At 48.7% G+C, this 26164-nt stretch overlaps 1 protein-coding gene and 1 pseudogene across 4 annotated transcripts; one reads left to right on the top strand and one right to left on the bottom strand.

Moving 5' to 3' along the window:
• Nucleotides 1-10314: 10314 nt before the first annotated feature.
• Cdr2l (cerebellar degeneration related protein 2 like) lies at nt 10315-25764 on the top strand. 4 transcript variants are annotated; one of them, XM_045159238.1, is made up of 6 exons: nt 10315-10421; nt 20047-20159; nt 21138-21286; nt 22245-22409; nt 22857-22913; nt 23210-25764. In XM_045159238.1, the coding sequence occupies exons 1-6, from the start codon at nt 10343-10345 to the stop codon at nt 24099-24101; spliced, it is 1455 nt and encodes a 484-aa protein (XP_045015173.1). In that variant the 5' UTR covers nt 10315-10342; the 3' UTR covers nt 24102-25764. The 4 variants fall into 4 exon arrangements, with proteins under 4 accessions (XP_045015173.1, XP_004655226.1, XP_004655225.1 ...); XM_045159239.1 differs by lacking the exon at nt 10315-10421 and adding an exon at nt 10629-10705; XM_004655169.2 differs by lacking the exon at nt 22857-22913.
• Nucleotides 16752-18417, bottom strand: LOC105943808 (annotated as a pseudogene).
• Nucleotides 25765-26164: the final 400 nt, after the last annotated feature.

Here is a 26164-nt window from a genome sequence, read left to right as displayed (position 1 = left end):
CATATGCACCTAACATGGGAGCTCCCAAATTCATCAAACAAATGCTATTAGAACTAAGGTCACAAATAACACTAGACACAGTGGTAGTGGGTGACTTCAACACCCCACTGTCATCAATTGACAAGTCATCCCTGGAAAAAATAAACAGAGAGGCATCTGGATTAAATTAGGTCATAGAAAGAATGGACCTAACAGATATATACAGGACATTTCATCCAAATGCTGCAGAATATACATTCTTTTCAGCAGCACATGGAACATTCTCTAAAATAGACTATATATTAGGACACAAAGAAAATCTTAACAGCTACAGGAAAATTGAAATAATTCCTTGCATTCTGTCTGACCACAATGGAATCAAACTACAAATCAATAGCAAGAAAAGCTATAGAGCATACACAAAATCATGGAGATAAACAATACACTACTAAATGATGAATGGGTCAATGAAGAAATCAAGAAGGAAATCAAAAAATTCATAGATTCAAACGATAATGAGAACACAACATACCAAAATCTCTGGGACACAATGAAGGCAGTCCTAAGAGGTAAATTTATAGCTTTAAGTGCCTATATTAAGAAATTAGAAACGGCTGGAGAGATGGCTTAGCGGTTAAGCGCTTGCCTGTGAAGCCTAAGGACCCCGGTTCGAGGCTCGGTTCCCCAGGTCCCACGTTAGCCAGATGCACAAGGGGGTGCATGCGTCTGGAGTTCGTTTACAGAGGCTGGAAGCCCTGGCGCGCCCATTCTCTCTCTCCCTCTATCTGTCTTTCTCTCTATGTCTGTCGCTCTCAAATAAATAAATAAATAAATAATTTAAAAAAAAAAGAAATTAGAAAGGTCACAAGTGTGGTGGTTTGAATAGAATAGATGGCCCCCAATATATTCAGTTGTTTGTAGTTTGCGTCTGCTGGCTACCTGGCTGGAGGCAATGTCACTGGGTGAATCTTAAATTGTGGTGATGGGTTTCTGATTTCAATCTAAAGATATGCAAAGTGTGCCTAGCTGGAGTTCCTGAAGTGTGCTGTGGCTTTTGGCTTTTAGGCTTGTGCTTCTCTCTGTCTGCTTGGGCCTGTGAAGGCAGGCCAGCTTCTTCTGCCAGTATGGAACTTCCCCTGGATCTGTAAGCTTCAATAAATCCCTTCCTCCATAACTGTGCCTGGTCTGAAAGTTCATCTCAGTGAACCTGAATCTGTCTGCTACAGCAAGTAAATGACCTAATGCTTCACCTTAAAGCCTTGGAAAAAGAAGAACAAGGCAAACCAAAAATCAATACACAGGAAGAAATAATAAAGATTAGAGCAGAAATTAATGAAATAGAAACAAACAAAAAAAACAACAATCCAAAGAATCAATGAAACAAAGAGTTGGTTCTTTGAAAGGATAAACAAGATTGATAAACCCTTAGCAAATCTGACCAAAAGAAAGAGAGAAAAGACAGAAATTAATAAAGTTAGAGATGAAAAAGGCAACATCACAACAGATACCAGAGAAATTCAAAAAATCATAGGGACATACTACAAAAATATATACTCCACTAAGTATGAAAATCTGAAAGAAATGGATGATTTCCTTGATTTATATGACCTACCTAAATTAAATCAAGATGAGATTAATCACTTAAATAGACCTATAACAAGTATGGAGATCCAAGCAGTTATCAAAAATCTCCCAACTAAAAAATGTCCAGGCCCAGATGGATTCACTGGTGAATTTTAACAGACCTTCAGGGAAGAACTAACACCATTGCTTCTTAAGCTTTTCCATAAAATAGAAAAAGAAGGAATCCTACCAAACTCCTTCTATGAAGCCAGCATCACCCTGATATAAAAACCAGGCAAATACAGAACAAAAAAAAAGAAAATTACAGACCAATCTCCCTCATTAACATAGATGCAAAAGATCTCAACAAAATATTGACAAACAGAATACAAGAATATATCAGAAAGATCATTCACCCTGACCAAGTAGGCTTTATCCTAGAGATGCAGGGATGGTTCAACATACACAAATTGATAAATGTAATACATTATATAAATGGACTGAAGGACAAAAATCACATGATCGGGCTGGAGAGATGGTTTAGCGGTTAAGCGCTTGCCTGTGAAGCCTAAGGACCCCGGTTCGAGGCTCGGTTCCCCAGGTCCCACGTTAGCCAGATGCACAAGGGGGCGCACGCATCTGGAGTTCGTTTGCAGAGGCTGGAAGCCCTGGCGCGCCCATTCTCTCTCTCTCCCTCTATCTGTCTTTCTCTCTGTGTCTGTCACTCTCAAATAAATAAATAAATAATTTTTAAAAAAATCACATGATCATCTCATTAGGCGCAGAAAAAGCATTAGACAAAATCCAACATCCCTTCATGATAAAAGTCCTACAGAGACTGAGTATAGAAGGAACATATCTCAATATAATAAAGGCTATTTATGACAAGTCTACAGCCAATATATTACTAAATGGGGAAAAACTGGAAGCTTTGCAACTAAAATCAGGAACAAGACAAGGGTATCCACTGTCCCCACTTTTATTTAATATAGTTCTGGAAGTCTTATCCATAGCAGTAAGGCAAGAGACACACATAAAGGGATACAAATTGGAAAGGAAGAGATCAAGTTATCATTATTTGCAGATGACATGATTCCATATTAAAGGACCCTAAAGACTCTACCAGCAAACTGTTAGAGCTGATAAACACCTACAGCCATGTTGCAGGATGCAAAACAAATATACAGAAATCAGTAGCCTTCCTATGTGCTAACAACAAACACACAGAGGATGAAACCAGAGAATCACTCCCATTCACAATTGTATCAAAGAAAATAAACCTAACCAAGGAAGTAAAGGATCTCTACAATGAAAACTTTAAAACACTTAAGCAAGAAATTGCAGAAGACACTAGGAAATGGAAAAACATCCTTGTTCCTGGATCACAAGAATCAATATTGTGAAAATGGCAATCTTGGGCTGGGGAGATGGCTTAGCGATTAAGCGCTTGCCTGTGAAGCCTAAGGACCCCGGTTTGAGGCTCGGTTCCCCAGGTCCCACGTTAGCCAGATGCACAAGGGGGTGCACGCGTCTGGAGTTCGTTTGCAGAGGCTGGAAGCCCTGGCGTGCCCATTCTCTCTCTCTCCCTCTATCTGTCTTTCTCTCTGTGCCTGTCGCTCTCAAATAAATAAATAAATAAATAAATAAATAAATAAATAAATAAATAAAATTAAAAAAAATTAAAAAAAAAAAAGAAAATGGCAATCTTACCAAAAGCAATCTACACATTTAATGCAATCCCCATCAAAATTCCAATGGCATTCTTCACAGAAATAGAAAAATTCCAAAAATTCATTTGGAATCACAAAAAAAACCCTCAAATATCTAAAATAATCCTGAGCAACAAAAATAAGGCTGGTGGTATCACCATACCTGATTTTAGCCTATATTACAAATCCATAGTAACAAAAACAGCATAGTACTGGACCAAAAGCAGACATATAGATCAATGGAACAGATAGAGGACCCAGATGTAAGTCCAGGTAGCTATAGACACCTGATATTCAATAAAAATGCCAAAAATACTCACTGGAGAAAAGGCAGTCTCTTCAGCAAATGGTGCTGAGAAAACTGGATATGTATCTATAGAAGGATGAAAATAGATTCTTCCCTCTCTCCATGCACAAGAATTAAGTCCAAATGGTTTAACTACCTTAACATCAGACCTGAAACTCTGAAACTGCTAGAGGAAAAAGTAGGGGAAACCTTTCAACATATTGGTCTTGGCAAAGACTTTCTGAATATAACCCAAATTGCTCAGGCAATAAAACCACAGATTAACCGCTGGAAATTACAAAGATTTTGTACGCCAAAGGACACTGAATAAAGCAAAGAGGCAACCTACAGAATAGGAAAAAATCTTTGCCTGCTATACATCTGATGGAGGATTAATATCTAGGATATACAAAGAACTCAAAAAATTAAATAATAAGAAATCAAACAAGCCAATTAAAAATGGGCTATGGAACTAAATAGAGAGTTCTCAAAAGAAGAAATATGGATGGCATATAAACATCTAAAAAATGTTCTAAATCCTTAGTCATCAAGGAAATGCAGATTAAAACTACATTGAGATTCCATCTCACTCCTGTCAGATTGGCTACCATCATAAAAACAAATGACCATAAATGCTGGTGAGTATGTGGAAAAAGAGGAACCCTTCTACACTGTTGGTGGGAATGCAATCTGGTCCAGCCATTGTGGAAATCAGTGTGGAGGTTCCTAAGACAGCTAAAAATAGATCTACCATATGACCCAGCTCTAGCACTCCTAGGCATATATTCTAAGGACTCATCTCATTACCTTAGAGATACTTGTTCAACCATGTTTTTTGCTGCTCAATTCATAATAGCTGGGAAATGGAACCAGCCTGGATGTCCCTCAACTGATGAGTGGATAATGAAGATATGGCACATTTATACAATGGAGTTCTACTCAGCAGTAAAGAAAAATGAAATTTGCAGGAAAATGGATGGATCTGGAAAGGATTATACTAAGTGAGGTAACCCAGGCCCAGAAAGCCAAGGGCCACATGTTCTCCCTCATATGTGTATCCTAGCTACTGATGATTGGACTTCTGTGTGAGTAGGAAGAAAACTTAGTAGCAAAGGCCAGTAAGCGAGAAAAGAGACATAAAGGGAAGAGAAAGGAAGGGAGGGGGTACTTAATAGTATGGTATTGTATATATATATGTAGAAGAATAGATTAATGGGAGTGGAAAGGCCCCCATGAGGTCAGGGGAAGAGATTGAGTAAAGGAAAGGTGGACAGAATCCTAATTAAAAAACTAAGAGAATATAAATAAATCATGTGGAATCCTACTTTTTTGGACAATGGAACACTCAGGAGCCATAGATTGTTGCTAGAAAATTTTCAGTGCCAGGGATGGGATACCTTCCAGTGAGTTGTTGGCCAGGGAGGTCCCTGATGCTCTCAAAACATTATAGGCCATTGCCGAGGCCCTTGGTTTCCCACCAGAAATAGATGGTAAGACCCTGTTGCTGAAGACTCCACATACTTGGGCTGCAAGGCCACTGAGAAATCCTGCTGGAGCTGAGCTGAAAACCTCCTCCATGTAGACCAGCTGACAGAAAGCTGGAAGAAGCCATGCTGCATGTAGTTCAATGGGAGCAAGAGACATCACCAGTGACAATACTCAACAGTGGACACTGCAAGCCTTATATTTGGCCAGCCAGGTCAAATGAGCCAACAGGTGCAATAGTGTCATATCTGTCATGGTGGAAACCAACTGCCCTCTAATTGGACTGGAGGCCCGCTCCATGGGAGGGAATACATCCCTGATACTGAAAACCTACAACAGGGGTAGTCATGAGCCCTAGGGGGGTAATGTCTGCTCTTGTCTGCCTAAATGTATATACTATGCTTATCAAACTGCTCATTAGGCACTTCTCTTAATGTTCATACCCTTATATTAATGCTACTCTCACTTTTGGTGGAGAATCTTCTCTTTTCAGATGGCAGTGACCTTGGGACGACTCAAAAGGTATCATGGTGTTGGAAAGAAGTGACAGGAGTGCTCAGTACTGTAATATCTCTATCACACCTTCCAAGGCTCAGGGTCTAATGCGGCAGAGGTGACAGAAAGAATTTAAGACCCAAAGGAAGGGTAGGACTCCTTACAACGAGCTCCCCTCAGACACAAAATGGCCTGGATATCCATGACCTCACAGTGCCTGATACTACCTACACAAGACCATCATAATAGGAGGAAAAGATCACGACATCAAAATAAAAGAGAGACTGATTGAGAGCGGGACGGCATATGATGGAGAATGGAGTTTCAAAGGGGAAAGTGGGGGAAGAGAGGGTATTACCATGGGATATTTTTTATAGTCGTGGAAGTTGTTAATAAAAATTTGAGGGCTGGAGAGATGGCTTAGCGGTTAAGCGCTTGCCTATGAAGCCTAAGGACACCGGTTCGAGGCTCGGTTCCCCAGGTCCCACGTTAGCCAGATGCACAAGGGGGCGCACGTGTCTGGAGTTTGTTTGCAGAGGCTGGAAGCCCTGGCGCGCCCATTCTCTCTCTCTCCCTCTATCTGTCTTTCTCTCTGTGTCTGTCACTCTCAAATACAAAAAAAAAAAAAAAAAAAGAATAAAATAAATAAATAAAAGCCAGGCATGGTGGTGCATGCCTTTAATCCCAGCACTCGGGAGGCAGAGGTAGGAAGATCGCTGTGAGTTCTTGGCCACTCTGAGACTATATTGTGAATTCCAGGTCAGCCTGAACTGCAGTGAAACCTTACCTCGAAAAACCAAAAGAAAGAAAGTAAGGAAGGAAGAAAGGAAGAATGGGAAGGGAAGGGAAAAGAAAAGATAAAATAAAATAAAACTGGGCATAGTGACACCTTTAATCCCAGCACTCGGGAATCAGAGGAAGGAGGATCGCCGTGAGTTTGAGGCCACCCTGAGGCTACGTAGTGAATTCCAGGTCAGCCTGGGCTAGAGTGAGATCCTACCTCAAAAAACAGAAAACAAAACAAAAAACAGAATAAGAACTTACATTTGTATAAGTACCGCGCGCTAACCTATTGTGGCACTGGAGCATGCTTTAAGAACTTACATTTGTGAGGCATACACTTCACATACTTTACTGACTGCCCTCTCCTCAGCCCCAAAAGCTATTTTGATTGTCTTGTTGTCATTGTTACTAGTTTTGAACTTTTTATAGACGGAAGCATAGTGTTATGATAGGCAGAGACACAACCCCCAAAGATGTCCACATCCTGATTCCCAGAATCTCTGGATGGGTTGCCTTGCACAGAGAAGGGATTTCACAGACGTGATTAAGGACCTCGAAAGAGGAGGATTATCCTGGACTATTCAGGTGAGCCAAACATCATTACAAAGTTCCAAATAATAGGGTGCCAGAAGAGGTTAGGGCAATGCAACATGGCCAGGACTCAAACTTTAACTGCTAAGCCATCTCTCCAGCCCTTGAAAGTTTTCTTTTTTCTTTTTTTAGAGCAATGAGAAATAATTGCAAGATTCACTTTTTGTGGGACAATATTTAACATGTGCTACTTTATTTATTTATTTGCAAGCAGAAATAGAAAATGCAAATGGGAATGAATGTGGGTGCACCAGGGCTTCTTGCCACTACAAACGAATTCCAGATCCATGTCCCACTTTGTGGGTACTGGGGAATTGAATCAGGCCATCAGGCTTTGCAAACAAGCACCTTTAACCACTGAGCCATTTCTCCAGTCCCACTGTATTATATTTTATTATATGAATATACCTTCTTTTAAAAATTGATTTTTTTATTTTAACTTTTCATTGACAACTTCCATACATATTGACAACATACCACAATCATAATTCTTTTCCATTAAACCTCCCTTCCCCCTTCCTAAATTCCCCCTCCATTGAATCCCTTCTTCTTTCTTTTTAGTATTTCTTTTATTTATTTGAGAGAGAGAAACAGAGAGAATGGGTGTGCCAGGGCCCCCACCCACTGCACAAAAATTCCAGATGCATATGCTACCTTATGCATCTCACTGTGGGTCCTAGGGAATTGAACCTAGGTCCATTGGCTTTGCAGGCAAGCACCTTCACCATTAAGCCATCTTCTAGCCCATGACTCCCTTCTTTCTAACTAGTCTCCCTCCTATTTTTATATCATCATTTTCCCTTTTATTAGGTAGACCTCATATAGGTAGTATCAGCCACTGTGAGGTCATGAATATCACAGCCACTTTGTGTCTGGAAGACAGTATTATAAGCATTTCTCCCCTTCCTTTGGTTCTTAAATTCTTTCTACCTCCTCCTTCACAGTGGTCCCTGCATTGCTCACCTCTTAATCTTTTTTTTCCTTCAATTTTTTTATTAACAACTTCCACAATTATAAAAAAAAAATATCATGGAAATGCCCTCTCTCTCCCCATTTTCCCCTTTGAATCTCCATCTTCCATCATATCCCCTCCCCCTCTCAATCAGTCTCTCTTTTATTTTGATGTCATGATCTTTTCCTCCTATTATGATGGTCTTGAGTAGACAGTGTCAGGCACTGTGAGGTGCAAGTTTGGAACAAAGCCATTCATTTTATCCAGAGAGCAGAGTGTCAGGAAGAGGCCAGGATTCCACAGTCCCCTTCAGGATATTCCTTCAGTGACCTGAAGACCTCCACTGGGCCCCACTGGTCAAGGGTTCCACCATGTCCCAGCAGTATCAGTCAGGGCAATCGAGTCTTTAAACACATGGGCCTTTGGGAGATAGTTAAGATCCCAACTGTGGCAGTATTGTACCCCACTGTGGATTCAATTTGCATTTCCTAATGACTGAAGAAATTGAATGTCTTTGCTATTCGTTGTGTGGCTCATTCAGATAACTCCTTCCATGAGTGGTCCGGGCAGGTCTTTTACACATGCTTCTCCTGGTTGGAGGCCTTTTCCGCGCAGGGTTGCAGGTGTTTCTGTATTCTGGATTGAGGACCTTTGCTGAGTATATTTCTATACCTATTCAGAGTAATTCAACTACGCCAGCTCATGGTGGTTCCCAATAAAAATGAGTTGCACAAATGCGTGAGTCTGAAAACTCCTCTGAGCACAGAATGCACGGATAATTGGAATCGTGGTTTTTAATGGGTGTAATTGGTTATTAGACATGCCCCCCCTCCAAGAGGGAGAAAGAGGAATTTAAAATGGAAAGACCCAGAATACAAATTACACACCCTCAATTTTCACTCCTCCCAACCTGTGGTTTCTAGCCATAGGCCTTACAGGGTCTCACTGAAGACCAGGTTAGCCCCCAGGTCACTATGTAATTGAAGATGACCTTGAACCCCTTGATCTTTCTGACTCTACCTCCTAAGTGCTGGAATTACAGGCCTGTGCTACCAGGCCCAAGCTTCAACTCTCAGGTTCTTAAAGGAATTGTTTTTGTCTGTCTGTTTGAGCCAAAGTCGCATACTGCAGCACAGGTTGGTCTAGAAATCACTCTGTAGCCCAGGCTGATCTCAAATTCACAGTGATCTTCCTGCCTCCGCCCGACTGCTAGAATTCGCGGCGCCACACCCAGTTTTTAAAGATAATTGTGGCCGCATGGTGGCTCACGACTCTAATGCCCATACTCAGGAGGCTGAGATAGGAGGGTAGCCTCAATGAGTTCCAGGGCATCCTGGGTTAGGGAGAGACCCTGCCTCAAAAGAAAACAACAACAAAAACAGGTCTGAAGAGATGGCTTAGCGGTTAAGTGCTTGCCTGTGAAGCCTAAGGACTCGGGTTCGAGGCTCAATTTCCCAGGACTCACGTTAGCCAGATGCACAAGGGAACGCATGCGTCTGGAGTTCTTTTGCAGTGGCTGGAGGCCCTGGCACGCCCATTCTCTCCCTCTCTCCCTCTTCCTCTCTCTGTCACTCTCAAATAAATAAATAAAAATAAAAAATAAATAAAAAGAAGAAGTAATAAGGTAACAAGATCTTCCTGGAGATCCTGGCCTGGTAAGAACTTCAAACCATAGCCAAAAAAAAAAAAAAAAAGGTAATTGTAAACTCTACTATTCAAAGAACGTTCAAGAACGTTCATAAATTGTCTAAATGATCCAGCCCGGTCTACTCAGTAAGGGCCTCTGTATGTAGGGCAAGAGTCTGATCCAAGCTTCCAGGAGATGCAGGACAGACCACAAAAGGTACTGAAGACGTGGACCAAAAAAAAAAAAAAAAAAAAAAGGTGGGGGGTGCACAAGGTTAATCCAACAACTCCCCAGATTGGGACCTGGGAAAGGCCCCGCCCTCGGCGCCGCCCCATTTTTGCATGCGTCTTCTGATTGGCGGGCGGCGGCCGGCCCCACCCCCACGGAGCGGGCTGCGAGGGAAGCTGCAGGAGGGCGGGGCCGAGATGCTGCGGCGGCTCCGGGTGTCGCCGCTCTGGCGGGGCGGAGCGCGGGCCGGGGCCGAGCAGGGGGTCCCCGCCGTGTCATCCGTGCGCACCTGACGCCCCCAAGCCCACCGTCGTGCCGCGGCCTCTCCGTGCGGTCGTCCTACTTTGCCATCCCTGACCCTTCCAGCCTTTGTGCTTGCCACCGCCCGGCGTCCCAGGCTCGGCGGGACTCTGGCCGGGTTGGGAGCGCGGCGACGCGCCCCAGGCCCCGCGGGGGCACCGGGCCGGCGGCGGATGGCCTGGGGGAGAGGCGCGGGTCGGGGCGTTGCAACCCGAGCCCGCCACGCGGGAAGCCCCGGCAGCCTGCGTCGCATTGTCGCGGCCCCCGAGCTCCGGCCCTGAGCTGAGCTGAGCCGCCGCCGCCGCCGCCGCAGCGCCCGCCCGCCCACCGCCGCCCGCGGGGCCATGCGGAGAGCCGCGGCGATGGAGGACTACCCCGCGGAGGAAGAGGAGCCCTGGTACGACCAGCAGGACCTGGAGCAGGGTGAGCGCGTGGGCGGGGGGGGTTGCGGAGGGAAGCGACGCGTGGGCCACCCCGGCCCGCTACTCCATTGTTGGGCGGAATCACCTCGGCACGGGCTGGGCCGGACCCTGGGGCGCCCGGCGGGGAGCAGAGATGAGTCTTGAGGATGGGGACGTGGAGCAAGGGGCGCTGCCCAGGAAGACCTGGACTCGGCGGAGGGAGACCTGCCAAAGTGTCCAGTTGACAAGGACATCCATCACCCGCCCAACTGCATCTTAGAAGCAGACGCTGCCCAGGTGTCCACGGTATTGTTGGGGGAGGGTGGTCCAGGTACTGGGTGGAACTCTTGCCCCGCCCCCAAGGGGATTCTATGTTTTGCTGGGAGGATGCTGTGTGTGTAGAGGGGCGTCATCTTTCCAAATCAACAGCTCCCGTCCCAGCCAGGATTTCTGAGCGTCGAGACTCCCAGAAAGTTTCCCCAACTCGCTGCCTTCTGCCCAAGGATTGGGTGGTGCGGAGACCATGCGGGCGAAGAAGGGAAAAGCCTACTTAGGGAGGAATTCCCTAGCCCTTCCCTGCCCTGACTCCCTTCCCAAGCGGCTCAGGGTGTGGAGGGTTCAGGGTCGGGAGTTCTAGACCTCTGTGTCCACTGAGAAGCTGAGTGGAAAGAGAGGCACCTCCACAACCCCTCATTTGAGGGCCCAGAGGGCCACTGACAGGGGGTTAGGAGCTGGTGATGAGGTGGCCAGTGACATCACTGGGAGGGGGGCGGGGCTGTTGGGACAGGAAGAAGCCTGAGAGGGTCAGGGCAAGGACTCCTGGAGTGGAGTCAGCTCTCCATCTCATTCTTGCTGGGAGCTAGGGGGAGGGGAGCAAGTAAATTGGCCAGGGAGAAGTGACCTTCCCACAGGCACCGTTAAGTCCTTGAAGGTGAGAAGACAAGCCTTGCGTCGGGTGTGCCTTGATCTCCATCCCCAGCAGCCAGAGCTCTGGCTTTGCCTTGATGGGAAGCATCCACTCAGGTCGCGGAGCCTTTTGTTTCCTGACTCGCTTTTCCCACGCTGCCAAGGTTCACCTGCAGAAGTCGGCCTTGTGCTCTGGACTGTGGGTCAGTCAGAGCCTTGGGGGGGGGGGTGGAGGCTGCGGGGTTAGCTCTCGCCTCACCCTCCCTGCAGTGAGATTCCCCAGGCCGACTGGGGCACCCCTCCCCCATTCTGGACACTGCACCCAAAACTTTTCCATCCTACAAACACCTATGGGTCCCACTTGGATGACTGACCCGATCGTGTGAGAGCTGGAAACAGTCGCAGCCCTGATCCCCTAAGGAATACCAGGCCAGCCGAGGAAGCATGCTTGCATGTGTGCACCAAGCGTAGGTGGCACCGCGTTATTATAGGATGGCTTCCTGAAAGGGACTAGCCTAGAGGAGATGGGGAGTGGAGTTGTGGGAAAGACAGCCTCTAGAGGAGGCAGATGCTAATACTGTTGCAGTCTCGTTTAGTTCCCGCACCCCTAATGAAGGCCTGGCACTGGGCCCGGCCCAGATGTGGGAGGAAGGAGCCAGAGAGCCGGGGTGGGAGATATGTGCAGCGTCTGGGTAAAGAGAGGAATTGCCATTCCAGTAGGGCTGAGCAGCTCTGCTTCTAGCTGGATGGGGGAGGATCCCTGCATGTTCCTGCTGGTCTGCTCTTGTAGCCCCGGAGAGCTGGAGCTTAGGAAGGGCGAGGGGCAAGGGGCAGCAGTGAGACAGTTTTGGAAGAAAATCAGGCCATCCCCTGAGATCCCAAAGTCTTTTTGCCCAGGGAACATAATCTCTGCCCTCAGGGGATCCCACATTCCTGCAGGGGAGACTGAAGCAGGATCAAAGTTACCGCGGCGTCAGAGCAGTCCCCTGGAACTGGAGGAGAAGGAGGAAGGAAGGAAGGAAGTGGAGGGCATCCTGGGGGGAAGTGGTGCCGGCATGGAGGCCTGGAGCCACTGGGAGGACCCGGCACCAGAGTGGAACAAATCCCAGCTCCCTCTGCCTCAGGTCTCGGCCGGGAGAGCTAGGTGGTGTGGTGGAGTGCCTGCCGAAGGGTGGCCTTATCCGGAATCCAGCGCCTGGGTGCCAGTCTTCGCTGTACCTTGTCCCTCAATTCTCTTCTGCCCAGCTGCCCTGCGGTTGCCTCTAGGTGTTACCCAGGCAGGGTTTTCTCACCCAGACTTGGGGTGGCCTTCCTTCCTGTTTTCCCTTGCCTGGAGGCAGGCCCCGACTTCAGAGGCTTGGCCCTAGAGATCATGTTTGACTTTGGTGTGGCTCTGACCCAAATGGAAAGAGGTGATTGGGACAGGTGAGGTCTTCGATTTGCTGCGTTCCCACTACCCGCTGCCATGAGTATCTGTAAAAATAGAAAGAGCCATGAATTATTAAGCACTGGCGCATTCTCTCCCTCTCCCACCCATCCCCCACCTGTGCCACTTGTGGCCAGGCTGAGAGCTGGCTTCTGATTTTTAAGTCCCAAGTGCCTGCCCTCCCCCTCCTTCCTAGCCTGACCTTGAGTCCTCTACCTCAGGGAGTGCTCTGAGGACAGGGATGTCTTTCTACCATCCTGGTTACTCCACAAGCCCAAATCCAGTACTGATCCACTGCTCCACCAGCTGGCCTCTCCCACCTCCATGGGTTTCCTTTCTCATCTCTGTCCACTGTCCCTCTCCCACCTCTGCTCCAGAGTCTGTCCTGCTCTACACTGACCTGTGCCCAGGACAGTGTGATTTCAAGATTCCCATCTTGGCAGTTGCCCCATAAAAAAATTAATTAGCTAAATTTCAAAAATAAAAAAATAAAAACTAGGCTGAGGCTGAGCAGGGCAGGGTGGCACACACATTTAATCCCAGCGCTTGGGAGGCAGAGGTAGGAGGTCAGCCTGGACTAGTGTGTGACAATACCGTGAAAAACCAAGCAAACAAAAACACTAGGACTGCAGAGATGGCATGCTTGCAAAGCCTGACAGCCCAAGTTTGATTCTCTAGTTCTCATGTAGAACCAGACACACAAAGTGGCAAATGCAGTAGCAGGAAGCCCTGACGTGCCTATACTTTCTCTCTGTGTCCCTCCCTCTCTCAAATAAATAAAAATATTTTTAAGCCCACCAAAGCCCTCCTGAAGGAGGCTCCAGAGAGCCCAGAGGTTCAGGCAGAGGAGGCACCAGCCTAGACTCAGTACGTTCCCTGGCTTGGCTCAGCGTCGCCTGTTAATCCGGCCATAATAGGCTGCTTGTTGCTCTGTCTCCTTAGCCAGTTTCCACCTTCTCCGTCCACCCTCCCCTGAGCCTGGAGCCACCACCGTTCCTCCCCAAGCGTATGTACTCCCCTATTACTTGGCTCCACTCAGTCCCCTGTTCTGCTGCTTCTAGACTCCTCCCATGACCCCTCCTGGCTGCTGTGCCCAGCTTCGCGCTGGTTTCCCTGACTCAGATTCTCGCCAAGCAGCTTCCCTTCCTCCCTGTTCTAAGATCATTAGGTGGCCGGGTCACATTTGCTGTCATTGCAGGGTCATCTCTGATGTCCTTTCACTCATACTGCAGCACATACTGCCCCAGCCTGTGGGCAGTCAGAATTCACACAGCCCAGATTTCTAGGAGGAGGAGCATGGTGTTACAGGTATCCCTTGACCTGTCTTCGTGTCTCCTCTGGACTCTGTGGCCTTGAACTCTGGCTAAGCTGCAGGGGTCCTGGGCAAGGCACCATGTAGACCATGGTAGTAGCAGTGGCCACTTTGCAGCCCACTTAACAGTTCCAGGGGGAGAGGCATTAAGGAGGGTGGTCTCTGCTCTTTTTCATCTATGCATGAAAATTGGAGGGAGGTGGCTTTTTTTGTTTTGGTTTGGTTTGGTTTTCAAGATGGGGTCTCGCTCTAGCTCAGGCTGACCTGGAATTCATTATATAGTCCCAAAATGGCTTCAAACTCATGGTGCTCCTCCTACCTCTGCCTCCCAAGTGCTGGGATTAAAGTTGTGCGCCACCGCGCCCGGCTTGGAAGTGGCTTTTATTCCAGGCTGTGTCATTGCAGCCTGGCTCTAGGGGAGCGCCTGTGGTCTCTGCTTCTGCAGTGCTAATCCGGACACAGAACCCACCTCTTGACGTAGGTCAGCTATGGAGGCCACACTCCAGCCAGTTCAAGACTTTACCTAAGAGCTGTAATTCCAACACTTGTGAAGTGGGCAGAAACATTAGGAGTCCAAGGTTATCCTTGGTAACGTGAGTTTGAGGCCAGCCTGGGCTACACAAGATTTTAAATACTGGAAAAAAAAAAAGCCACTAGGGAATGCAGCTCAATTGCTTCAGCACTTGCTGAGCATGCACGAAGCCAAGAGCTCAGTCCCCAGCACCAGGCAAATCCAGATTTGATGGTGCACCCCCATAACTACAGCAGCTGGGAACTTGGGAGGTCTAGATAGAAGGATCAGGAGGTCAAGGTCATTCCTGGCTATATGAGTTCGAAGTCATCCTAAAATACTTGAAACCCTCTCTTTAAACAAGTTTCACCTCTGGGCATGGAAGTAGACTCCAGTTAGTTCCTGATGAGGTTTAGCCTGTGGTTGGTATCCTGTGCCTCTGGTCAGGCCTCGTCTTTGACAAGATAATACCAATCCTGTCTGTGGCAGGGTTAGAAAGAGCCAGGCTCTGCTGTCAGTTACCCACGCAGAAGAGCCGGCTGGCCAGGCCTGTAAGAGGAAGGCCTGTCCAGAGCAGAACAGTGTCCAGCTGAATCAGGAGGCCAGGAGGGACTGAAAAACCCATCAGTTCCCAGGAACTGCAGAACTATCATTATGTCTAAAAACAGAACACACTACAGAGCCGAATCCGTGGACCACATCAAATCGGCCCCAGTAGAGTTGCTTTTACACATCTTGATCTAAATTGATATTCTCAGCCTAGATTGAGGGCTGGTGTAAGAAACGGCCTCGTGACATTTGAAAAAAAAAAAGCTTTCCTGTCTCTAGTGGAATGGATCAAAAAAGCCTACCCTCTGTCCCAATAATTCTGTTTTCTAGGAAAGCATACTATTTAATTGGCGATTTGCACAAAGGTTTTTTTTTTAATTTTTAAAAATTATTTATTCATTTGAGAGAGAGAGAGAGGCAGAGAGAAAGAGCACGCCAGGGCCTCCAGCCACTGCATACGAATTCCTTATGCATCTGGCTTATGTGGGTCCTGGAGAATTGAATCGGGATCCTTTGGCTTTGCAGGCACACACCTTAACCACTAAACTATCTCTCCAGCCCCCGCACCCTTTTTTAAAATTTTTTAATATTTTATTTTTATTTATTTGAGAAAGATAGATATCGAAATAGGCAGGTACAGAGAGGGAGAGAATGGGCACATCAGGGCCTCCAGCCCTGTAAATGAACTCCAGATGCATGTGCCCCTTGTGCATCTGGCTTACATGGGTTCTGGGGAATTGAACCGAGGTCCTTTGGCTTTTCAGGCAAGCACCTTAACCACTAAGCCATCTCTCCAGCCCTCTTTATTTTTATATATTTTTTTTATTTTTCTATTTCTTTCTTTGTTTTTTTTTTTATTTTCACAATTTTTATTAGCATTTTCCATAATTATAAAAAATATCCCATGGTAATACCTCCCCCCACACACCCTTTTTAAAAAATTTTATTTATTTATTTGAGGGCTGCAGAGATGGCTTAGCAGTTAAGGAACTTGCCTGCGAAGTATAAGGACCCAGGTTTAGTTCCCCATACCCATGTAAGCACAAGGTGGTACATGTGACTGGAGTTCATTTACAGTGGATAGAGGCCCTGGCACACCCATTCTCTCCCTCTCTCTACGTCTTTCTCTCTCTGACTCTCAAATAAGTGAAGAAAAATTATTTATTTGAGAGAAAGAGGCAGATAGAGAATGGGCATACCAGGGCCTCTAGCCTCTGCAAACGAATTCCAGATGCATGCAACACTTTATGCATCTGGCTTTATGTGGGTACTGGGCAAATGAACCCAGGTCATTATAGACAAGTGGCTTAACTACTGAGCCATCTCTCTAGACCTGCACAAAGGTTTCATACAGCAAAAGTTAGTCATTGTTGAGCTTTTTATTTTTTCAGTACTCAACATTAAACTCAGGGTCTTACACATACTAGGCAAGCATTTTTTCATTGAGTTACATATAGCCCCAGCCCTCTTTCTCTCTCTCTCTGTCTCTGCTTGCAAATAAATAAATATTTTAAATGATCTTTTGAAAAGCTACAGTCTTTATTAAATAAATGGGAGGTTAAAAAATAAAACACCCAAGTCCAGCATCACCCTGTTTCCCAGCCCGTGCACAGATATACAGACACACACAACTGAGTAAATGATAGGCTCAGTCATGGGACAGGTTGAAGGGCAGAGTGTCCTCCGTGAGTGAACCCTGGACCCAAGGGTGGGCGGAGCCGTGCGCTAGGAGTAGCCATTTGGAGGGATTATGCTTGAGCAACTTGGAGATGAGGTCCTGGGCTCCCATGGGCACAGAAAGGGGGACCTTCAGGTCCACCTTGACATCTGATATGTCTTGCTGTGAGTAGGGCTTCCAGAGGGTCGTAGCAGAGAACCCCAGTGCACCACAAATCTACCTTCTCGTGCATGTGTCCCTCAACCATCTCTGGGGCAGGTAGTCCACGGTACCACGCAGTCTTTCTCCTCAAGGAGGGGCATGCACAGACCAAACGAAGTCAGCAAGCTTGTTTGTTTTTTATTTATTTATTTGTGAGAGAGAGAGAGAGAGTTGGGCATGGGGGAATTAAACCCGAGTCTTTTTGTTGTTTTTTTGAGGTAGGGTCTCGCTCTGGCTCAGGCTGACCTGGAATTCACTATGTAATCTCAGGGTGGCCTCGAACTCATGGTAATCCTCTTACCTCTGCCCCCCACAGTCAGCAATCTTTAGCTCTCCCTAGAGCCCTAAGAGCAGGTTCTCTGGTTTTATGTCTCTCTGACTCCACCTTCTCGTGGCAGTACATCTGAGCATCTGATTCTTCCATGATCTTGGCTTTTCACTGCTCATCAAAAGTGTGGCTTGAGCCGGGCATGGTGGTGCACGCCTTTAATCCCAGTACTCAGGAAGCAGAGGTGGGAGAATCACTGTGAGTTTGAGGCCACCCTGAAACTATAGTGAATTCCAGGTCATCCTCAGCTAGAGTGAAACCCTACCTCAAAGCCAAAAAACAAAAAGTGTGGCTTGACCTAAGGACCCAGGTTAAATTTCCCAATACCTTCGTAAGCCAGATGCACAAGGTGCCACATGCATCTGGAATTTGTTGGCTGTGGCTCATTCTCTATTAAACAAATAAGTAATAGATAAATAAATGTGTGGCTTGAGCTGGGTGCAGTGGAGCATGCCTTTAGTACCAGCACTCAGGAGGCAGAGGTAGGAGGATCGCTGTGAGATCGAGGCAACATGGCGACTACATAGGGAATTCCAGGTCAGCCTGGGCTAGAGTGAGACCCTACCTCGAAAAACCAAAAAAAAAATCAAAACTAGAAGCTAAAAGTGTGGCTCTTCTGTAGTGCTTGTGTAGCTGCCCTCGTGGGGCTTACTTGAAACCAGGCAGAATGAGCGCTGCTCATAGAAATGGTCAGAGAGACCCAGGATATCGGGGTGCTAGAGGCGGGCCTGATTTTGATCTCCCTGCGTAGCTGGTGCTCCACTCCCTTCTTCTCAATCGGAAGCTTGAAGAGGACGTTGAGTGCCACAAGGAAATGGCTTTTCTTCTCCTCAGCCAACTACACAATCCCGAATTTGCCTTTGTGCAGTGGACGCCTGATCTCAAAGTCAAGGACTGGGAGAGGCCATGTGACATTAAGGCCCCCATTGCTGTTCTGTCACCTCCTGACCAAGGGCAGCTGTGGGCTGGCCAGTGGAGCAGCTTATGAGGACAGGTGCTTGTGGGTGGCAAGCTCCTTTTGGGGGACTCTCTAGAGCAGGGTGTTCAGGCCCGATTGAGACATCTGCCTGCCATGGGCCACAGGTAGGTGTTCTCTTTTTGAGTCATTCTTAAGGAAAAAAGGGAGGGGAGAGCTGTCCCCACATAAGACCAGGTCACCCAGACTCACCGTACTGCACCCCTCTTGCTGGCCACCCAAAACTAGGGGACCTCCAATTGCACTTGTTTTGTTTTTTTTTAAATTATTTATTTATTTATTTGAGAGCGACAGACACAGAGAGAAGGACAGATAGAGGGAGAGAGAGAGAATGGGCGCGCCAGGGCTTCCAGCCTCTGCAAACGAACTCCAGACGCATGCGCCCCCTTGTGCATCTGGCTAACGTGGGACCTGGGGAACCGAGCCTCGAACCGGGGTCCTTAGGCTTCACAGGCAAGCGCTTAACTGCTAAGCCATCTCTCCAGCCCAATTTCACTTGTTTTGTTTTGTTTTTGAGGTAGGGTCTCACTGTAGCCCAGGCTGACCTGGAGCCCGTTCTGTAGTTCCAGGCTGGCCTCCAACTCACAGCAATCCTCCTACCTTTGCCTCCCAAGTGTTGGGATTAAAGACGTGTGCCACAGTGTTACTTTTTAATAGAGGAAAAGAAAAAAGCACTTGAAGCCACTCCAAACATTGGACACTAAGGCCAAAATGTAGTTTCTGCTGTTCAGGCGCCTGTATACAATAAACTTCACCACATCGCCTAAAAATATGTATGTAGGCTTACCTACCGAAAGCTGTCGTATGAGATTGTTAAGGAGAAAGGTAGATACTTAAACATAGAGCTCTGTTTATACAAAAGTATCATTTGAGGTGATCTGAGCATAGAGAACTGTGTGGAAGGATGCTCACCCAAATGTTGACAGCACCTTTCTCAGGACCTTCTTCAGTATCCATCTCAGACCTTGTCCCTTGCTGGAATTCTCAAGTAGAGATCTAAGAGTAAAGTATAAACTATGTTTTGTTTATTATATTCTCCTTCTCTCATGTAAGGTCATTCTGTGTAGTCCAGCCTTGTCTCAAACATAGCCATTCTCCGTCCTTGGCCTCCTGAGTATTGGGGTTACAGGCAATGTCTTGTGTCTGGCTTGATGTATATTTTCAGTTTTCTCTTTTTTTCAAGGTAGGGTCTCACTCAAGCCTACGCTGACCTGGAATTCACTATGTAGTCTCAGGCTGGCCTCAAACTCATGGTGATCCTCCTACCTCGGACTCCAGAGTGATAAGATCTGAAGTGTGCTCCACCACACCTGACTAATGTTTTGTGGTTTTTTTTCCCACCTTTCTATAATGTTTGGTTTCCATACACATAGAGACACACACACACACACACACACACACACACACACATATCAAACATGCCTTAAGAGAAATAACCAAGTTGGTTAGTGGCACATACCTGTAATTCCAGCACTCAGGGTGCTGAGGCAGGAGGATCATGAGAACAGTGCCAACCCTGGACTAAATCTAAGAGTGCCACAAAATCAAACCACAGACTTGAAGGAGGGGAGTAATTCCTGGGCACCTGGGAAAGGGTATTCCAGATGGAAGGGGCAGCGGTACAAGCTCTCGCTTCTTCCTCCAGCCAGGCCTTGGAGGCTCCTCAGAGCAGCCTGTGTCTTGGTGGCCTTGGAGTCACTGAGGGCCCTCTGACTTGCTCACCATGCTGTGTTCTTTGGCCCTCTGCCCTGTCCCCCTAGACTTGCATCTGGCAGCAGAGCTGGGAAAGACCCTGCTGGAGAGGAACAAGGAGCTGGAAGAGTCCCTTCAGCAGATGTACTCCACCAACGAGGAGCAAGTGCAGGAGATCGAGGTGAGGAGCCTGGGACCCTGCGCCGCTTCCCCCGTCCAGCGAGCGCCGTGGCCTGTGTGAACCTTTGTACAGCTTTGCAAAAGACTTACTCACTCTCAGCTGTCCCAGGCTTGTCCTTACCCCAGGCAGCCCTACTGCACCAGCCAAAGAGAAATCTCTCAAAGCCAGTCTGTGCCTAGGAGAAGGAAGAGCGCCTAGGCAGACGTATTTTCCCCCACCTCATTCAAAATGTTTACTCCAGGGCTAGAGAGATTGCTTAGTGGTTAAGGCACTTGCCTGGGAAGCCTGAAGTCCCAGGTTCGATTCCCCAGTACCCACATAAACCAGATGCACAAGGTTTGTTTGCGGTGCCTAGAGGCCCTGCTGCATCTATTCTCTCCCTCCCTCCCTCCCTCCCTCCCCTCCCCTCCTCTCCTCTCTCCCTCTCTCTCTCCCTCTCCCTCTCTCTCTCTCTCTCTCTCTATATATATATATATATATATACACACACATATATATATAAAATATATATATATATTGCCTCTTTCTCTCTCTCAAATAAAATACTTTAAATTTTAAAAAAACTGGGTGTGGTGATGCACACCTCTAATCCTAGCACTTGGGAGACAGAGGTGGGAGGATCATTGTGAGCTCAAGGTCAGCCTGGAACTACATAGTGAATTCAGGTCAGCCTGGGTTAGAGTAAGACCCTACCTCGAAAAAACAAAAATGGTCTGGAGAAATGGTTTAGTGGTTAAGGCACTTGCCTGAAAAGCCAAAGGATCCACCAGGTTCAATTTCCAGGGACCCACGAAAGCCAGATGCACAAGGGAGGTGCACGCATCTGGAGTTCATTTGCAGTGGCTGGAGGCCCTGGAGCGCCCATTCTCTCTCTCTCTCTCTCTGCCTATTTCTTTCTTGCTCTCAAATAAATAAAGAAAAAATAAAAGAAAAACAGAACCAAAAATACATTTACTCCAACCCACCCCCCACTCCTAGTACTTGACCAAACAGCTGGACACCTTGCGGCACGTGAATGAGCAGCACGCCAAAGTCTACGAGCAGCTGGACCTGACCGCCCGAGACCTGGAACTCACCAACCAGAAGCTAGTCCTGGAGAGTAAGGCTTCCCAGCAGAAGATCCATGGGTGAGGGCTGAGCTCGAGGCTGGGATGGTGGGAGTGGCCTAGGGCTGGTACACAGCGACTGGTGGGGGAGACTCAGGCATTTCTCCCAGAAACCCAGACTGAAGACCCCAGGATGGTAGTGAGACTGCCTGTGTCAGCTTTACGTGGCTTAACATTCAGCCCACAACCTTTGTTTTTTTAAAGTATATATATGGGGAGGGGGGGAGCGTCAGGGCCTCCAGCCACTGCAGATGAACTCCAGACACATGCACCACCTCGTGCATCTGGCTTATGTGATGCTGGGGCATCGAACCTGGGTCCATAGGCTTCACAGAAAAGCGCCTTAACCACTAAGCCATCTCTCCAGCTCTTAAATATATATATTTGCAAAGACAGGGTACGGGAGTGAGTTGATCGGGGCCTCCTGCCCCTGCAAACAAACTCCAGGTGCATGTGCCGCTCTGTGCATCTGGCTTCATGTGGGAACTGGGGAATCAAACTCAGGCTGTCAGTTTTGCAAACAAGCACCTTAAACACCGAGCCATCTCTCCAGCCCCCACAACGTTCCTTTAAGCACCAGTTGTGCACCAGGCTCAATTTTAATCACTAGGAATATAATGACCCTGCCCTGCCCTGTGCTGTGGTTCCTCACAGCTGGGAGGGAAGGCAGTCATGTAAAAATGTTACACAGTGCAGGGTGTTAAGTGATAAGGGTGGGTGTACAAGAACCTAAGGTGGCTCCTAGGTGTGATCGGTCATCCCAGGAAGCATGGGAGAAAAGCAGCTTCTTGGGCATGACCAAGAGTCCCCTATCCGACCTCAGCACCAGACCCCAGCACCAGACCCCACGCACACCCAAGGTTACCTACATGTCTGTCTCCAGCCCCATCTCCCTCCATCTGTCGGGAGCCAGGGCTGCAATGAGGAGGCTGTCCCCATCCCCTTAAAACTCCCATGCGTGTCCCCACCCACACCCCAGGCTGACGGAGACCGTTGAGCGCCTGCAAGTCCAGGTGGAGGAGCTGCAGGCCCAGGTGGAACAACTGCGGGGCCTGGAGCAGATTCGAATTCGCCGGGAGAAGCGGGAGCGCAGGCGAACCATCCACACCTTCCCCTGCCTCAAGGAGCTGTGCACCAGCCACCGGTAGGTGAGGGGCCTGTTGCCTGAGAAGCCCAGAAGTGCCAGCCAGGGCAGGAGGGAGAAAGTGGGCAGTGGGCAGTAGCTGAGAAGGAGCTTTGGTGCCTCGTCCAGGCAATCAGGGAAATTGAGGCTAAGGACACTTGCTGGCGTGCTTCCAGAGAATGGGCCACGTGCTCCTGTCTGCCTGTTTAACAGTGTGTTTTATTCAGAGGAGAAAATGCAAGCTTGGAGGCTACATAGCTTACCTGAGGTCACGTGTGCAGTTTAGAGGCCTGGCCAGAGATCTAGTCTGCATCTTTTGGTTCCCTTTACATCTAAGCCTGGTGATGTTTTAGCACTGGAACAGGGCTAAGGATGTAGCTCAGAGACAGCCATTTGCCTAGTGTGTGGGATGCCCTGGTTCAACCCCAGCATGAGGTAGAGGAAAGACAGATCCATTTTTCTTCACAGTTGCAAGACAGCAGAGCCAACTACCATCCCCAGGCGTCAGGTCAAGGAGATTGGGAGGTACACCACCTGACTCCATGAAAGGGTCCTCAGGCCAGCACCAATCCAGGAAGGAGCTCGGGGGGGGGGGTGGGACACCCTACAACTTCCCTCTGCTCCCACCTGAGGCTTCCATGCGGAACCCTGGCTCAGTCTGTAGAGGCCAGTGTTCTAAGGTCTAAAGCAGAGGGTGAGGGTTAGAGTCTTGGAGAGTGACAGAGATGCAAGAGCTAACCCAGTGGAGGAGAGATGTCAGCCGGTGTCTCATGCTGCCGTCCAAGGCTTTGGCTGTGACCAACTGCTCTGTTCCGCAGCAGATGCGAGGATGCCCTCCGCCTGCACAGCTCCTCCATGGAGCTGGGCCCCCGGCCCCTGGAGCAGGAGAATGAGCGGCTGCAGACGTTGGTGGGGGTGCTGCGGTCCCAGGTGAGCCAGGAGCGGCAGCGCAAGGAGCGGGCCGAGCGTGAGTACACGGCGGTGCTCCAGGAGTACACGGAGCTGGAGAGGCAGCTGTGCGAGATGGAGGGCTGCCGCCTGCGCGTGCAGGAGCTGGAAGCCGAGCTGCTGGAGCTGCAGCAAATGAAGCAAGCCAAGACCTACCTGCTGGCCCGCGATGACCACCTGGCTGAGGCCTTGCTGGCACCCCTCACTCAGGCCCCTGAGGCTGACGACCCCCAGCCAGGCAGTGGACATGACTCCAGTACCCAGGATGGTGTCTCCTCACCGGCAGCCTCCCCCAGCCACATAGTGCGCAAAAGCTGCAGCGACACGGCGCTTAACGCCATCGTGGCCAAAGACCCAGCCAGCCGCCACGCGGGCAACCTCACGCTGCATGCCAACAGCGTGCGCCGGCGCGGCATGTCCATCCTGCGGGAGGTGGACGAGCAGTACCACGCGCTGCTCGAGAAGTATGAGGAACTGCTAAGTAAGTGTCGGCAGCATGGCACCGGAGTGCGGCACGCGGGCGTGCAGACCTCACGGCCCATCTCCCGGGACAGCTCGTGGAAGGACCTGCTAGGAGGCGAGGAGGGCCAAGGAGAGGGCAAGGCAGGTGAGAAGAGCCTGAGCCAGCATGTGGAGGCTGTGGATAAGCGGCTGGAGCAGAGCCAGCCCGAGTACAAAGCACTCTTCAAGGAGATCTTTGCCAGGATCCAAAAGACCAAGGCTGACATCAATGCCACCAAAGTCAAGACGCACAACAGCAAGTGACAATTTGGGCCCTGCAGCCTCGTCCCCGGGCTCCAGGCCAGTGGGTCCTTCATGGCTGACCAACAGAGAGAGAGCCCTTTAGCAGCAATATATTACAGCAGGTGGCCGGAGCATGAATGGCAAGGCCTCTGATCTGGGGACAGAGCATTTTACCTACTGATGGCAATGCCCACCTGTCCTGCCTCCCTTGGCCACCTTGCTTCAGCCTGAAGGCACAACACAGTTTCAAAGCCAAATGCCAACACTCTCCCTGGGTGGTGATGGGGCTTCCCAGCTCCCCCAGTCTTTGGTTTCTGGACACTTGGCCCCACCCTCAGATTGTGGCCAGGTTTCTAGAAGCCATTCTGGCTTAGCTGACTTTTTTTTTTCTTTTTTCAAAGTTGTTTTTCTGAGATATTTGCAATACAAGGTCACCTTGACCCTTGCCACAACTGGAAACACTTGAAAGGGACCCCAGAACCAGCAACTGTTGCTGGTTTCTAGGGTCTCCAAGACCACCCACTGCTTCTTGCCAGCCGTAACACACTGTCATTCCCTTAGCACCAGCTAACCCATTCCCAGAGTTCTGAGCAGGTCAGGAAGTCTCAGGCAGGCCTGAGCGTCCCCTGCCCCAGCCCTGGCACACACTCTCAGCTCACCACACATCTGTAGCAATCAGAAGAGGGGATGAGGGAGCCCCTCAACAGCCATACATAACTGGTGCCCCACCCCTGCTTCTCTCAGAGACCACCTTCTCAAGTTCCACTCCTGGCAATGCCTTCTGAGCATTACGGCCTCCAGGAGCCAGGATGGTGAGGACCACCCGCCCCCTGTCTGCGCACCACTTCTGCCTCCCTTCTCTGCGCCTGCTCGCGTCTCAGGGACCATGATGTCTCATCCACGCCACACTCCTCTCCGGCCAGCCCCAGGCACAGGTCACATCTGCAGCCCCCAAGAATGCCCCCGGCATGTGCCATCAACCCAGATAGTATTGTCCTATCCATCTTCACCAGGAACTGCCCAAGAGTCTCAGTCCATGCTAAATAGTATTGAATTAGGATGGGGCATCTCTCCTTCCCATGTAATACCTGCTCTTTACCTCCCACCTTTGTGGGGAGCTTTTGAGACCCCAGCTGGTCCAGGGGTTCAGTCCTCTGGTTTAAGACTTCAGAGTCAAGCTTGAGTTAAGAGATGCCCAGGTCCCCCCAGCTTGCCCTCAGCAGTCCTTCAGGGCTTCTGGTTCCTTCCGCCACCCTTCCTGAGACCTTAGAAATGAAAGGAGCCGTACAATCTAGTGGGAGGAGGCGAGAGCCCTGGCCTTCATGCTGGGAGCCCATTGGGAACCTTCATGCCTTATTTCTTTCTAATGGGTAAAGGGGTTTTCATAACAAGCATGCCTGACATCCCTTGAGAGGCCACCTTACTCCAGGTGGCACTGTGACGCCAGCTGGCGGCTGGGTCCTTCCGTTCATGCAACTTGGAACCTTTTATCCTTGGGAGCTGGGCACTTCCAGGCCCTCCTTGTTCTGTCATCTGAGGGGAGACGGAGCACTGGCCTGTCTCTGCTCCCCAGCTCGATAGAAGCCGACCAGCGTCACCTTTGAAGTATACGTGAGAGAAATATATTTACAAATGCTTTATTCTCTTCTTTAATAAAAATGCATCAGTATTCTAAAAGCCAAAATGGCTCTGGAGCCTCAATCCTGTCTCTATACCTTACAGGCCTGCCTCCTGGCATATACCAGGAGATGAAGGGGTATCTGGGCCCCACACCCTTGAACGCTTCCTTTCCTCTGGGGTCACTCTGAGTTTTTTTATTTTTACTTATTTGAGAGCAACAGAGAATTATGCAGAGAGACAGAGAGAACGGACACACCAGGGGCCTCCAGCCACTGTAAACAAACTCCGGATGCATGCGCCACCTTGTGCATCTGGCTTACATGGGTCCTGAGGAATCGAGCCTTGAACCAGGGTCCTTAGGCTTCACAAGCAAGCACTTAACCACTAAGCCATCTCTCCAGTCCCAGACCCTGAGTTTTCATCTTCTTACTTACCTCCCTATGACTGGCTTTTGGCAAAAGTTT

Source organism: Jaculus jaculus, chromosome 9 (genome assembly GCF_020740685.1).
Source record: "Jaculus jaculus isolate mJacJac1 chromosome 9, mJacJac1.mat.Y.cur, whole genome shotgun sequence".
NCBI lineage: Eukaryota > Metazoa > Chordata > Mammalia > Rodentia > Dipodidae > Jaculus > Jaculus jaculus.
Note: the sequence above shows the minus strand (reverse complement) of the source record. Positions and strands in the feature narration are given on the sequence as shown.

What these genes read in the sequence shown, in the direction of transcription:
- Cdr2l (XM_045159238.1), top strand. Translation starts at nt 10,343, where the DNA reads ATGCGGAGAGCCGCGGCGATGGAGGACTACCCCGCGGAGGAAGAGGAG. An exon ending in TCCCAGCAGAAGATCCATGG is followed by an intron (nt 21,287 to 22,244) that starts GTGAGGGCTGAG and finishes CCCACACCCCAG; the next exon opens with GCTGACGGAGACCGTTGAGC. An exon ending in GAGCTGTGCACCAGCCACCG is followed by an intron (nt 22,410 to 22,856) that starts GTAGGTGAGGGG and finishes TTTTCTTCACAG; the next exon opens with TTGCAAGACAGCAGAGCCAA.